Source organism: Pantherophis guttatus, chromosome 6 (genome assembly GCF_059756535.1).
Source record: "Pantherophis guttatus breed Tessera chromosome 6, ASM5975653v1, whole genome shotgun sequence".
NCBI classification, from domain to species: Eukaryota; Metazoa; Chordata; class Lepidosauria; order Squamata; family Colubridae; genus Pantherophis; species Pantherophis guttatus.
The window spans coordinates 41,176,308-41,192,655 of NC_142068.1; the positions used below are offsets into that span (position 1 = coordinate 41,176,308).

General features: G+C 36.6%; 1 protein-coding gene across 2 annotated transcripts in view; it reads right to left on the minus strand.

Annotated features, from left to right (window-relative positions):
* The window catches only part of TSPEAR (thrombospondin type laminin G domain and EAR repeats), a 38,052-nt gene that overhangs the window by 10,175 nt on the left and 11,529 nt on the right, over window positions 1–16,348 (minus strand). The window contains exons 2-7 of one of the 2 annotated variants that reach the window (XM_034439612.3): window positions 14,184–14,404; window positions 10,533–10,771; window positions 9,481–9,571; window positions 4,429–4,585; window positions 1,573–1,704; window positions 769–1,001 (exon numbers count right to left, since the gene is read on the minus strand). In XM_034439612.3, the coding sequence (XP_034295503.2) occupies window positions 769–1,001; window positions 1,573–1,704; window positions 4,429–4,585; window positions 9,481–9,571; window positions 10,533–10,771; window positions 14,184–14,404 (1,073 nt within the window). The remainder of the gene's footprint in view (window positions 1–768; window positions 1,002–1,572; window positions 1,705–4,428; window positions 4,586–9,480; window positions 9,572–10,532; window positions 10,772–14,183; window positions 14,405–16,348) is intronic. The other variant, XM_087872724.1, reaches the window with a different exon arrangement.

A 16,348-nucleotide genomic window follows, 5' to 3' on the forward strand; every position in this document is an offset into this window, starting at 1 on the left:
TAGGTGCTTCATCACTGGAGGTTTTTAAGAAGAAACTGGACAGTCACTTGTCTGAAATGGTATAGGGTCTCAAAATGGAATAGGGTCTTCTGCTTGAGCAGGGGGTTGGACTAGAAGACCTCCAAGGTCCCTTCCAGCTCTATTCTGATTTTCTTAGAAGAAAAACTTACTTATTTGTATAGGTAATTCTCGACTTCCAACCATTTATTTAGTGACAAGCAAAGTCAATGAGGTAAGCTAAATTCACTTAACGACCCCCTGATTCACTTAATAACCCTGGAAAAAAGGTCAAAAAATCAGGCATGACTCACTTAACAACAGCCTTGCTTAGCAACAGAAATTCTGGTCTTAATTGTGGTAGTAAGTTGAGAACCACCTGTATATTTTTTTAAGATTTTGATGTTCATTTCTAGCCAAAAGCCCAGGGTCTCTTCAATTTATTCTCATATTTGTTTTTTAAAAATAGGGGTTTTCTAAATAGGTCATAGATTTGTTTCTGCTAACCAACCTTTAGCAATGCTTATTTTTCAGTTCTTTCTACTGCATCAGTTGAGAACTACACCCTTCTGAATATTGATCCTGAACATCTTCAGTAAGTTTCCCATAAAAATTAAGACTCTAACTTGTTGCAATTGTTTTCCATCACAGAAAATGCAAGTCCTATGTTGTTTAGCTTTGGAAAAATTATTCAACAACAGTTTTCATTCACTCAAATTAAATAAAAGAATGGTTAATTTAAAACAAAAGAATACATAATTTACACAATACCTTTTTTCCCACAGTGAAGAATTCCCAGGACTGAGCTTGGTAGGTGGGGAGATTTTGGTAAGGCACAAATTTTTCATCAATCCATTTGTAAATGGCTGATCCAGGAGGAGTGAAGCGATTAGCAGTAGCTACAAAAAGACCCACCTTAGGGATGACAAAGATCTCAATGCCCAAGGTTTCAGAATTTGTAGCTAATCTCTGGTATTCTTCCAAATAGTCCAATCTTTCTTCAACTAGAAAGTGACAGAGAACAAGGAAACCTATTGTCACTATCAAGGCAATGCTATAGAGATGTTGATCCAGCAGAATAACTATTACTGGTATTTTTCCTCTCCTATTCTTCTTTTACTGCCTATAGTATATCTTGGCCTTCAATTCTCTTTCAAACCCATTCGCTCATCCTGTCTGATCTTATTCAAATTTACTCAATTGAAATAAATATTTATCCACTCTACTCGCAGGTTCATACCCCATTGTATAAACCTTATTGAAACTAGTTATGTTCCTTCTTGGCAAATATATTTTCAGCAGAGTTTCTTATTTCTTATTAATGCAATTTCTAAGCAGTTTAATTCCACTACAAAAAAAAGCTTCTATTTTTCTCTTTTATTCAGGTTGCAGGATAATTTCATTTGGATTTTCTCCATGTTGCTTACTGTTGGAATTGGAAATGTTAGTTTACATAATATAACAGACAAGGGAATTCGGTTTTAGGATTTCCAGGAAAATATTTACAGTCCATAAACTGGTATTATTCAAAGTTCAAAGCATCCATAGGTCAACAATATCCAGAAAGCATTTCACCTTCTAGCATAGAAATCCATTCATTCCCGGTACAAAGATGTAGTCCCTTCTGAACAATGTTTAACCAGAATTGGCCACTTTCAGTCTTGGTGCAAGGAGGGCGGGAACCCAAAGTCAGCTTCATATCTGCTTCTGAATATCAACAAAAATCAAATGTGATCAGATCAAAATTTGCTCTGACTTTGTAAGAAATGTTATCATGGTGTAGGTCTGCCTATTGCATACCACAAAACCAGAATATATCACTTTACAACATTATTCACATTTAAATAGAAATACACTTTTCAGGGAACACTTCTGCTGTATTTCTACAAACAAATAAAATAACTCTGAATGCTCTGGAGATACATTTTTAAAAAATAAAATTCAAGTTTTTCACTTTTTATGGATCATCTGCATATTGGGCTGAACCTACACTTAGCAATGTTTAGATAGACCTATTGATTTCAGAATATTTACTGGTCTAGGTAACATAATAAGTTTTTCTACTAACCATTATTAAGAATCTATACAGATCTAAGATAATGGGTTTTTTTTTCTTCCTGCTTTGTTTGCTGCTGGCAATTATAATATTCCCTGATTTAAACAGTTACCTTAACTACTCTAGCTGCTGTAATAACATATCTACTTCAATAATATATATCTTTTGGTCTTCTGTGCTTTAGTAAGCAAAAATTAGTTTAACATTCAACTGTATATTTAAAAAAAAATAACAGAGAAAGAGAGAAAGGGAGGAAGAGAGGGAGAGAGGGAGAAAGAGAGGGAGAGAATGCATATAGATTTCCCCACCAGAAGATGGAGGTTTCAAATTCTCCTGAGTAAATACTAATCTAATTCTTTCTGATGTATGTCTGTTAAGATAATTGATTTTGAGAATATTTGGATGACCTCTCATTCATAATTCTACATTGCCCTTTGAACTAATGACTTTAATAAAGGTTGGACTAAGTATAGTATTTAAAGTCATGTTCTATCAACATATAGAACTGCTAATCAATCAAACATAAGCTAACCTAAAATACTGTTTAAACTCAAACTATATCCTACACAGCCAGAAAAGAAACTAATATGAATCTGGGTTTTAGTTCATTGATCTTCCCTCTATCCAGTCCTATTAAAATCATTCAGCATAGTCGTATTTCAACAGGCACTCCAAACACTTATCTTCTAACGAAACTCAGCTCATTCTGACTCCACAGATACAATTTTTGTGAACTAGTTTCTAGATGGGAATAGTTCCATTTAGAAAAACAAATTGCACACTATAATGTGGAATTGGCCTCTTTTGCTGCAATTACAAGGTTGGAGAAGCAGCATTGGCTTCCAAACCCAGGTTCTTGAAGCAAAATAAATACATACATTTCACACATAATGATGTATTGATCTTCCCTTACATGGAAATTATCTCCATAATGAAAAATTAACATGTGCAAAATAGGGCTAGAACATTAATTTTCAGTTTTCTAGCATTACTTATGATTGCCAGTCCTCATGATAAGAAGACTGAACATAAAACTTAAGAGAAATTGACTTAAATCAGAGATGCCAAGAAAAACAATAGCTGATGTTCTTAGCAATTATGATAGGCATATAATTCTTTTGTTTCGTTTCTGGTTTCTGGCTTTCAACAAGTACTCATTCAAATTTCCTTGCAGCTATATACCTTTATGCACACATACAGAGAATCCTAGTCTCATTACCCAATGTGCTTTAATGTTAATGTTTTATAAGCAATAGCAGCTAGTCTTCCTGGACAGTTATGTTTTGGGAGTGCAGTTCAACACATTGGATGTTATCCTGAGAACTCCCACAGGTACTCTTCTGATTCTCAGAGTACTTATTTGCTACATGAAATGAAGGGAGAAGGTGATCTGAGGATACGAATTTCTGATCTTAAGTGAATAATGGTCCTTCCTCAAATCCTGCAATGCAGTCAATTTTCTGAAGTTCAATTCAGGCTGTATGGCATTGCAGATGGGAGGCATGGGGGAGAATGAAAGGAAGAAACTAGTTAGATCAGGGATGGGGAATATTTCAGAATTTAAGTCAGCCATGAATTTTATGGATTTATGTCAGCAGAATCAGGACATCTGTTTTAGGCTGGCATACAACATTGCAGGAAATACACAGGCTTTGTTCATAAAACATTAAACCTTATTATGGTTTGCTGATTTTGACTTCATATAGGCTTTGGCTTAACAGACTATTTGAACTCAGTCAGTTGTGATTTACTGTGGTTAAACGATCCATGTCTTAGCACAGTAAATAACTTAAGCCTCTACCTGGAAATGCTCTGGATCCCCCACCTTTACCTGTAATAGCTATGAGCTATTAAGTATTTTTTACCACCCAAAGTTTTTCTCACAGTTCTGAGGAAAAGAGATAAAAGTAAAGCTGCACTCAAGCCAAACTGAACTCGTGACTGTTAATGTTGTGTAGTTTCCTTGGCAAAAAAATGCAACAGTGGTTTACCATTGCCTTTCCCTTTTTTCACTCCCCAGTCTTGCTTACAACCCGGGGATTCTCCTAGCAGTGGCCATGGCACACGCAAGTACTAGCCAAGTATTGACTCTTTTTAAATTTTTTAAGATCAGTCAGGGTTGTGTACCCTCTTGAATACCTGCTATTAATACCTGCGCTGTATTTTATGTAAGGGTGATGCAGACTGTCAGCTGATTCAGAATGCAACAGTGATTTTAGTGGGGCTTTACTCCAGATATTAACCAACTTCTACCACTAACGAAGACCTTCACTCTTTCCAGACAACTTGGTATAACTACATTGTTGTTCTTGTATGTAATATTAAATACAAGCTGGAGAACAAACCACCTGAAAACTATGTTTTATTTTACTAACCGTAAGGGTATTTCAACAGCTCATTGCCCGCAGGTTTCACAGGCAGATCCTGCAGAATTTGGGGGATGGACAGCACTGCTAGGTTAACATTCATGCCAGTGCACATCCTTGAAGTGGCATCAGATCCTGGCAAGAGGACTAGCTGCCTTATCAAGCCCTGAAAAGAGAGGAAGAAAAACTAGGGAATCAAAAATCAAAAGCTCTTCTGGGGACAATAGTTGATGATTTTCCACAGAGGACGCAGTGGAGGATAGAGTTTACATCAGCCTAGAAGCTACATCTCTGACCTTAAGTCCAATCCCTATTTCCACATGTGTGAGACCACGAGAGAAAAATATTTTTGATGCATTAAGAGGCACTATCTTTCTATTGTTTCATGTGTTTGGAAACAGAGATCAGCCTCTCAAAACAAAATTCAAGGCTGGGCCAGAAATTGCTAAATCTTTTATCAAAATTGCATCGTATGTTTGCATTGGCCTTTGTTTGGGGCTATGATCAAAGGACTTGCTTCTTGTCATTATGACTAATGGTTCACCTACCAGCAATTCCCCTCTGGATACAACATAGGACAAACAAACCAAATTTTGAACAAAAGAAATAATGGAAAGAAAACATCAGGATTCAAAATAAGGACAAAGAAATGACAGAACAAAACAAATTAAGGAAGATGCAACTTCCATAACCTCCAAACATTCTATTGCCGATCTCAGAATAGCCATTTGGATATAAACAAACTACTGCAGCATAATTGAGCATGTGACAACTGAACTTAAGTATATAAACAGGTTTTAGGTTATCTAAGAATGTCTGAACAAACACAGTGGCTTTAACATATTACCATTGTTAATTGATAAGGCGATTGTAATCTGTCTCTCATCTGCATAACCATCCTTTCTCCCTTCAATTTTCCCCAAGGGGCCCAATATATTTTATATTAATTAAGCCAATCTATGCATCTGATGAAGTGAGCTGCAGTTCAGGAAAGCTTATAATTTAATGTATAATAACATTTGTTAGTCTCAAAAGCTGCTACAGACCTTTCTGATGTATGGATAATAGGTAAACCAATGTAATAGAAGAGTGACAATTATTATCCTTTGAGGCTTAACTCACAAATCACTGAGAGACTTATCCTGAACTAACATTGTATTAGCCAGACAGCACCTTCAGGGTTGCACATTTATTATGATATAGAATTGCTTGAACTGCTAACTGATTTCCTGCATCAGCTGAGGGCTGATGTTTTGGTCTCTTCCAACTAAATAATCCAGTGTAAATTAAATTAACAAAAAGGTTTAGCTTCAGGGTCCCTACCTTTTCAAGTAGAATCCAGAGCTACCTAACAACAGGTTAAATATGATGCTGACTGTCCCCCACCAATTGTACCCCTAGTCAGGAATGATAGTTAAGAGCCATAATGGTGCAGTGGTTAGAATGCAGTATTGCAGGCTAATTCTACTGACTGCCAGCAGTTTGATTCTCACTGGCTCAAGGTTGACTCAGCATTCCATTCTTTCAAGGTCGGTAAAATGAGGACCCAGATTGTTGGGGGCAATATGCTGATTCCATAAACCGCTCAGAGAGGGCTGTAAAGCACTGTGAAGCGGTATATAAGTCTAAGTGCTATTGCTTTAAGATTTTTGTTCATCTGGAAAATTATCAAAGAATTTACAGATACATAACCTGAACCCTTTTTCTGTCAACAGAATTCTGTCAAAATTTCAGTCTCTTAGGTCTAATTTCGTAACTCTCTGATGGACTAGTGCTATGTTCCAGCAAATTCTAGCCTTGCTGTAATATTTTCTTCCAATCACTTCTAATGAGCACAAACTAACAGACATGGTGAATCTATTTGCATATTCTCAGTATATCCAAGCTTGAGATGGCTTTTTGAAATCACAGCCTGAATTAAATTTATCACTTAAAAGGGCAAGATAAAAACAGTATAAATCACTTCAGCTACTATTTTTTCACTTTCTGTTTATTCTACCCATTTTTACAGAAGTTCTGTCTGATAACTATAGAGAACATTTCAATTAGCATTGTTTAAAAAAGAAATAAATGACTGTTGAACTATACTGCAAAGCATTAGGAAGAAAAAAGAAATTTTCCCACAAGGAATTATTTGAAAAAAAACAATATGCTTTTCTAAATGCAGAGGAATTTGGTTGTTTACAAAGTTGTTTTTTTCTGCTGTAGAATTTAATATAGAAACTACTACAACATACAATTTAGACTCCCATAACAAGAAAACTCCAGTTCATTGTAGAGTCTTTTGCATCTTTAAAAATAAATTGACTACTGAAATAAAAAAAAATTGAATGAAAACAGCTACCGGTGCTTAGAGATAATAGAAGCTGGAAGCTGGGCTCCATTTACAAGCAGGCAGAAAACTCATTTAAGACAGGATATTTCACAATGGAAATCGCCCAAACCTTTTTAGAAACACAAAGTCCATGTTGCACAAACCCCAAAACTTCAAAAACATAGAACCATATAAGAATCCCTCCTCTTATCCAGTTTGTTGTTCAGCTGATCCAGAAACAAACTGCTGAATGTCACTTGCTTCTGCAAATTAAAAACCTCCTTCCAGCAGCTGCTTCTTGGCTTGTCAATTTAAAGCGACGGCGTCTCTTTTTTGTCCCCCTTCTTCTTTGCCAAGTGATCTGGCTAAAAAGCGAGCCCTGATTTTTTCCTTCTAGCCGATCAGTTGGGAGGCTTCTTGGCTTCTCAATTTAAAGCAACTGTGTCTTTTTTTTCCCCTCTTCTTTTTCAAGTGAGCTCTGATTTTTTCTTCTAGCCGGTCAACTGGGACTCAGGAGGCAGCAAATAGATTAGGGGTGGGGCCAGGTAGAGGTGGTATTTACCGGTTCTCCGAACTACTCAGAATTTTCACTACCGGTTCGCAAGAACCGGGGAAAACTGGTAGCAACCCACCACTGGTCTGTTCCTTAATGCTTACCTTTCATCCACCTATTTGAGTTATTTATATATTTTTTGTATAGAGTCTTGAGTCTTGAGTCTTGAGTCTTGAGTCTTGAGTCTCTGTCTCTCTCCCTCTCCCTCTCCCTCTCCCTCTCCCTCTCCCTCTCCCTCTCTCTCTCTCTCTCTCTCACACACACTCTGCCTCCCTCCCTCCCTCCCTCTGTCTCTGTCTCTGTCTCTGTCTCTCTCCATGGCAAATGGCTAGCCCTTGCCTCTTTCCTAGGGCTGAGAGAGACAGACTGGCTCAAGGCTTGTTCCTAAGGCAGGAGAAGAACTCAAAAGCGCTCTGGCTTTTAACCATTATACTAAGCTGGCTTTCTTCTCAAGAATTCTAGTAAAAAGTAATTTAAGCTCATAAAATTCTATAACCCAAATCCCAAGGCTGTTTTGTATATGATTACAGTTTAGGACATTATACACCAGTTTATTACATTTATTGTTAAACTCTGTTAATTTAGGTAATAGGTAATCTGTAAGGACAATGCTACCATTCTGCATTGCTTTATTTGTATCTTTTCTTTTCTATATACTAATGTCTCTTTTCTTCTCTTCTTACACTTCCCTCCATGTCTTCCATATTATGCCCTATCTTTCTTATAAAGAGCGGCCCAATTAATCTCTTGTTTACTTTAGTAGAATGCAAGTAACTATCATTTTATCACGCGTCTTTGGCCAGGTCCTCTTCAGAGCAGTTCTTATGGTATTTATTATCCTTCCATCACCAAGTAAACATATTTTAATCTGCTCAAATTTTCTATTATACCAATAACTTCTATATCTATCTATCTATCTATCTATCTATCTATCTATCTATCTATCTATCTATTTTATTTGTATCCACTTTTATTATTTTTTCAAATAACTCCAGGCAGTGAATGTATCCAATACACTTTCCTCCTTCTAATTTCCTCACAAGAGTGACTGGGCCAAGATCACCCAGCTGAATTTTGTGACTTTATGAGGCACCCTGGGAATTTTATTAAGCTTTGATAGGTTTTAAAGGAATAATGAAGTATCTAACGAGAACTAAATTCCACAGTTCCACCATGTTTTATATCTGTGTTTCTTTCTAATCTCAGATGCATTGCTTTGACTTTCAGATGTCTTTAAGTGATATTTACAGTGATGTTTCAGTATTTGGGTGACTCCGCATTGCTTTTGTATGCTTATCATCAAATGCCATCTTGTATTCCCTTTGATTATTTCTACACTATCCTCCCTAAATCCAAATCTATCTTGAACCAGATAAGTTTAGAAGAAGAAACAAGTTTATCTTTTGCTCAGTCATCCTCCCATTGCTAATCAGAGAAGGTACTTATGTTGTTACAAAATCTGTTTGTTGCTGACTCATCTGAAAAATGGGCAAAAAAGAAATCCCCAGTAATCCCTAATAGAAGAGAAGTCATTCTGTCTGAAGTATCTGCAATTTATTTGGAAATACGGAGGAAAGTCATAGTGTTCTTATAGGATCACGATTTCAGTTCTGGGAAGAATAGAGCTGTTCATTTGATCTTGTGAAAATTTTGTCTACACTGAAATTTATATGGTGTCTGAACACAATGGTTATTGTGGTTATTGGTTATTGCAGAAATTTAAATGCCTACATATAATATGGGAGTAGGGAGAAGAAAAGATCAGCATATTTGAAAAACAACAACCACACACAAGTGAGCATGGTGAAGAGAGCTCAAGAATGGTATGTAACAGTTGGAAAAGAAAGACAAAAAATGGGGAGTGAGGTAGACTTTAAAAGCTTTATGTGATAATTACAGCTAATTGGAACCCTACAGGGGAACTTCTCTTTACACTGGATTTCATCCTGATTTCTATTTCCAAAGTTATCCTGGGAACTATATTTTCATAGAGGGACTCTGAACACCTAACAATTCCATGGACTCTCATTGAACAGCAACTTCTCCGTGGAGAAGCTTTTGCAGAAAAACATATGAAATTAAAATAAATGGATAGGGGGACATTGCAATCCAAATATAATAAGCAGACTCAGAGGTAACCTAAATATCTAGAACAGAGTCATTCAGAACAATGAAAATTAGAAGTTATACTTACAGTAAAGAAACCTTTTCTTCTTCTTCTATTTCCTATATAAAATCGAGTTCCTGTCATAGTCAAGAATGTTGGAAAAGCAGTATCTGCAATCCTAAAATAAGTGAAAAAGGAAGCTTATGTGAATCCAGGAATGCTAACTATAAAATCAAATACAGGATGAGAGCATTCTGATTTAAAACTCATTTGTGACTTAATTTTCTAGCATTAAGTTCAGTCTTCTCTCTTTCTGATTCTCTCTGCAATTCTTTCAAAGCTCATGCGAAATGTGCATTTCATAATGTATTCATTTTTATATTTGTTTGTTCAAATATATATAATTTCATACAGAATGCATTTTGTGGTATTGTTATTGTTGCATGCACTTTGTGTACACTTTGTCTTTAAATATTTATCATTTGAACTCACAAAATTGAGAAACCTGTGATAATAACATAGCTAGCACAGTAATTCATTTGCATGTGTAGGAACTGTCAGACAATCTGTATTTAATTGTCAATCAAACTAATTTTCTCCTCCTAGAGAACTTCCAGTTGTGTGGGACTATTCTACAAAAGTGTCCATGCCTATTCAATGGCATATTATATTTTTAATGTCCCTACAACATTTTTTTGTTTGCCATTCTTTGAAAAGCCTGAGCTGACCAGACAATGATTATACTTAATGTACTTCACATAACATGATGTCTGTAATTCAGGGTATTAAGGATTAGGATTTTTTGGGAGGAGGGGAGGCAATTCATCACTGAATGTAAGTGATATGTGTATCAGTGCTCCTTGATTACTCTAACAGAATTATGACACCTATATCTTACGTCTTTGGTTAACTACTATATTTGCAACTGCATTTTCTAGATGATAAAGGATTGGGATGCTTCTTTGGGATACATGGGGAATTGGGGGAAGAACCTGTGCTACTTAGGTGAGAAAATAAATGTTGAGAAATCAACATGAACCAAATGAACACCCAGCTGGGGTGTGCAAACCCCTTGCAGCCCTAACTCAGGGGTGGTGGTTAAGGTTAAATTACCCCTGAATTGTACGTGCTTCACGTACACATCTATGGGGATGCTGCAGTCCACAGTGAGAGAGAAGGAGCCTTGAGATACTGCCAATACAAGCGTATGCCACTGGTTGTCCGCCAAAAAGACATCCCGAAAAGTAATTTGTGTCTGCCAACCATTCAAAAGGTCTCTGCTCCAGAAGAGAAAGTGCAGTTTACTCTGTGAATATCGGAGTCCAAGTTGCAGCGTGTCACTGTTTTCATCCAAAACTGTGAAGATGTATTCATTTCTCTGAAAACATAGTTCATGAAACCAGTTAGCCTGGAAAGGCATTATTTCCTTATAATAGCTTTGGCATAGTTAGAATGCAGTAAAGCTGCATTGACTCTGGACTCAGAGGATTAAAAAATATAACAATTATTGTGACATTTGTTAAACACTGTGTACATATAAAAGGCCCTGATGCAATTTACTGGAATTCCAGTTATGCATATACACTATATACTCATGACCATTTTTACTCCTTTTTATTCACATCAATCTTCCTAATAAATCATAATTTGGACGAAGAATATTGAGGCCTGAGTTGACTTTTCTAGTTACCGTAGTTGACCTAGAGGGAAATGGGGTGTCCATATGTACTACTGCTAACCGTAATGATCAAAGATTTATACACATATCATCATGTACCCTCACTTAATATCCTCTCCCTGGAGACTTTCTGGTATAATACAAAATAGTGTCTCAGTAATGTGCTATAGTATACTCAGGAATATACTATAATGATTAAGAAACACATAAGATCAAGGCTGAGGATCTATTGAGAGCATGATCAGCACCAGAATCAAACTCACAAGATCCTTTCACCATTTAATTCAATTCAGTAACAGAGTAACAGAGTTGGAAGATTGACAAGCTCAGTGTCTTAGCCACTGAGCCACCTAGCCAGGCCTATTCTTTTCTTCATTAAGTTTAATTTTCTATAACTGATCAATTTCTTCCTATCCCTGGATTGGAGTAAACGAAAGCTCATTCATTATGAATACTTCCAGGTGTATAAATAAGTAGCAATCATGCTAGTACCTTAAAAGACACTTCTGATATAATTTATTCATTGATTTTTGCCCTATTGTGACAGTAAGTACATATAGTATCCTCTGCTTCTCCCCTACACAGTGACTATTAAGCCAGGGTAAAGATAGTTCAGGACGCCTCCAATCAAGGCAAAACAAACTGACTTTTCAAGGCATACATATGTTTTACAAATGAATTAAATCCTTCTTTGGAAATTTTTCATCCTTCCATAAACATTTTTTCATCATTTCATCAATATGCATTAGTCACTCTTGTAATATAGTACAATACTATTGTGTTTATTCACACACATACTCTAGTCGTGCATAGACATTAAAAGGTACTTTTGAAAGACTGCAAAAAGAACATAATTTGCCAAATAGATGAATGGTAAAACATTTCTGTTAAAACATTTTATTTATTTATTTATTATTTTATTTTTTAAATTTTTATACCGCCTCCTCTCCCGAAGGACTCGGGGTGGTGAACAGCCAAAATTAAAAACACACAATACAAATATTAAAATACTTTAAAACAAAATTAAATTTATCTTTGGCTTCCCCAATTTAAAACCCCTTACCCATAAAATTCTCCAATTAAAAGATTTTTAACCCAGCCTGGCTTGCTGAAATAAAAAAGTCTTCAGGGCCCGGCGGAAGGTACGGAGGTCCCGGATCAGTCATATCCCTGGGGGTAGCTCGTTCCAGAGAGTGGGTGCCCCCACAGAGAAGGCTCTTCCTTGGGGGGTCGCCGGCCGACATTTCCTGACAGACAGCACCCTAAGGAGGCCCTCTCTGTGGGAGTGTATTGGCCAGTGGGAGGTTATCGGAGGCAGAAGGTGGTCTCGTAAATAACCGGTATTAATAATATATTAATATTAATATTAATATACTACCGGTATTTGTTTCGACCAGATGTATCGGATGCCTCAAAAACTCCTACAGTTTTGAACACATTAGCAAAAAATATTTTAGAGTTAAGGCAACTCTGACATTTTATCAATAATTTAGAGCCAGTTTGGTCCAGTGGTTAAGACATCAGGCTAGAAAAAAAGAAAATATGAGTTCAAGTCCTGTGTTAGCCATGAAAGGCAGATGGATGACCTTGGCCAGTCATTCACTGTCAGCTCAACCCACTTCACAAGGTTGTTGTTGTGGGGGAAATAGGAGGAAGGTGTGTTGGCCTTGAATGGCCAGAACTAACAGTATTTCAAGTGAATCTGATAAGGACAGAGAAGAATGGAACTATTACTTTCCATGATCTAGATTTGATATTCCTGTTAATGTACCTGATGGGGAAAAAAATGCCTTTTAGTACTGTTGGCTCATGCTTAACTTGCAGTCAATTAGGATAACCAGATACTTTACATGGGTGCTACTGCAGAGCCAGATTCTCTTCTATGCAATATTTGTGTCTTTCATTTTTCCTACCGAGATGCAGAAAAGTACATTTCTCCCTGTTAAATATAATCCTATTTATTTCAGCCCATTGCTTATGCTGATCTAGAGCTTTTTTCATCTCCTCGAAAGAGTTAGGTCCACTCTGCCAGCTATGTATCAGTCACACATTTGAAAATAATCCAGGTCATTGTTAAAATGTTGAACATCAAAGGGATCAGGACAAAGTCCTGTGGCCTTCCACTCCATTCTTTCTCCCAAGGTGAAGTGGAGTCTTTAGTGAGCAAAATCTGATTGCTTACTTAATCTACTTTAGTTAGCCAATTTGAAAGCCAATAAGATTCCAGATTGAATTTATGAATACATTCATATCTCTCCTATTCTGTTAACCCCTCAACATAGATTATATGGGTCTTCCCTTCACATTTTCATTTTCACCCCAAGTTGGACTAAAAAAAAACCCAATATCCAACATCACTTAGCAAACTTGAAACCAAGAACAGATGTGAATCCAGGTCTCTCAGTTTACCTACATTATACTAAATCAGTATTCTAAACCTTAACAACTTTAAGAGGTGTGGACCAACTTCAACCTGAGGGATCCTTAAAGTTGCTACGGTTGGGAAACACTGAACTAGAGTAACAATCTACTGCATTCTGCTTTCCCTTCTTTTGTGACTCCTGTTATTCCTAAATAAATCAGAGGGTTTACTTAGAAATAAGGCTCATTGACTCGGTTGGGGTTCATGTATAAATAAAGATTAATTTGGGATTAATCCTTAATTAATTTTGCTTCCTGTAGTTTCACAGCCCATAAAAGAAAAATCACTTTCAAACCTCAGGATGTTTCTCCAAGTTCTGTGTTCTCAAAGGGATGTAATTTTTAAAAATTAAGTTCAATCAATAAACACATATATCTTGTCATCTATGACTAATGTGTATCGCTGCCTAAAGCCCTGAAAATTAAATTTTATAGGCTGCAGCATAATTTTGATAATAATACACAGGTACTATCAAGAATTTGAGTCTACTTTCATCCAAGCAAACATGTTTAAAGGTGTTCTTTTCACTGTTATTATGACATACTTAATTACCTGAGAGATTTTGTGAAGCTTGCTAAATTAATGAGATTATAACATCCAGAATTATAAACCAAATACACCAATACTACAGTAATCTTAATTTTGAAGAATAAAAATTCTGCTCTTGGATAAAATCTACCACATGCTTACCCTGAATTGCATGTGGGAAGTTTTTATAGTAAACACAACGGAGAATTCCTCTGGGAATAAGTCACAGTAAATGAAAATCCGTGATGCTGGAAAATTGAGGAAGCGAGGGTTTGTTGTAGAAAGCTGGAAGCCACGTGCTCCTTGGATTTGAATCATTCGTATTCCACTTTTCACCCAGTTCAGAGGAACCACTTCAGAGAGAAGATCCAAGGGATGCAAGTCTATGCCAAAGAAAGCACCAAGTTAAATTACTGAAATTAGGGGAAGACAATAGGTTATTAAAAGAAAGCAATGAAATATCTTCTAGATGAGTCAAATGATGGGAAGGATTGATCAGCTATCAGCAAGGAGGAGACAAAAATGTCAGAGTTGTCTTAGCAAAAATAAGTGAAATATAATTAGAAGGGGCATAAGGCTGAAAGTGGATCAACAAATCTTATTTCTTTCCCTTGTACTGTATGTTTATTATTTATTAGTTTGATTTATAAGCCGCCCTTCTCCGGAGGTTCAGGGCGGTTTACAATGCTTTTAAGCAATAGCCTTCATACTTTTGTATATACCTGCTTAGTAGGGCTTTTTGGCCCCCCCTAAGCAGTGTTCTTGGAAGGATGGAAGGCTGAGTCAACCTTGAGCTTGGTGAGAATTGAACTTGCAGTAATTGCAGGCAGCTGGCAGCTAAATACTATTTTAACAGTAGTTTAGTCCACTGCACCACCAGGCTCTTATCCACTCGTCTTATGTTGGACGAGTGGGTAGGTGGATGGATGGATGGATAGATGGGGTGCTGATGTGAGTACAGACATGCTGCATTGAACAAAATAGGAATGATTCCTATTTTGAGAATACATCACAACTTTGAGGCATTTTTTTATTTGGCAACTTTAGAGTCATTCTTGCACAAAGCATTAAACGTGAGATATGATGTTGCAAAATACTTTCTAATTTCTGAACATCCCCAAAGCATTATTTTGGAGAAACAAATATTTCAATAGATGGAACAAGATCCATACAATTGAACACTTGTTGTTGGTTACATTCATTAATAGATTGATTAAAATAATTTCTGAAATGAAAGCACTGGTTCTCTCCTTATTATATTATACAATAGAATTATTTGCTTGTGTATTTATTTGTTATCAGCTCTTATGTACCACTCCAGTTTAGCAGGACTCTTATATCTCTTTCTTGTAGTAAAAGAACTAAAAGACTAATAAAATAATTAACCAGAACAAGAAATAACAACAAATGTTACTAAGAAAGAAACTAAGGTCACTGAAAACAAAAACATTCAAACACAATCCACAATGGTGGTTATATTACATCCCTTTGCAGAGCTTTCTTTAAAAGATGACTTTTAACTCCCGCCAAAACTTCAACCTGTCTAATCTTGGTCTTAGTTCAACGGTGAAATCCAAACAGATCTATCCGGCTTGCATGAACCAGTAGTGCCAGCGGCGGGAGGCTCCACCCACCTGCTGGGACGTCATTACGTCCTGTTTTTGACCCTTTGTGCAGGCATGTGCGCGCACTCCCATTCCTGAACCGGTAGCGAAGGTAAGTGGATTTCACCACTGGCCTAGCTGTTATTACTATGGCTACATAGATTTTGGCCAATACATGCAAATATTTCCAAATGTTATACCAAATAATTCTCAAACTTTATTCATAGAATAAAGCAAATCTGATGAAGATTCATATGGAGGGGCGAAAGAGGAAGCTAAATAGGCTTACAATTACATTAAAGTCACATTGACAAAAAACATCTGGAGAGTGCAGACAACATGTGAAGTTCATCTGCACTGTTTCCAACAAATCCTGCACAAAACATACTAGGAGGTCTTCCAGACAAAGGAACAGTCCTGGTACACATACAAGTTGATCACATGACTACACAATCCAGGAGTGGTGTTGATGTTTTGGTATCCTCTTTTGCCAGCAATGTTGTATCCGGGGGGCAGGAAAATACTAGTTCATGGCAGCAAATGCCACCTCAAAAATTATTTGAAGGAACAGCCTGTGCTCTCACTGTAGGAGTTTTTTTATTTGCCTTCAGAGAGTCCATCAGAGCAGTCTGTGGACATAATTAGGTAAAGGACCACAAATTAAAAAGTCGTGGCATTGCTAGCATTAGAAGTTCTGAAGTCAACAGAACTGCTCATCCTAAA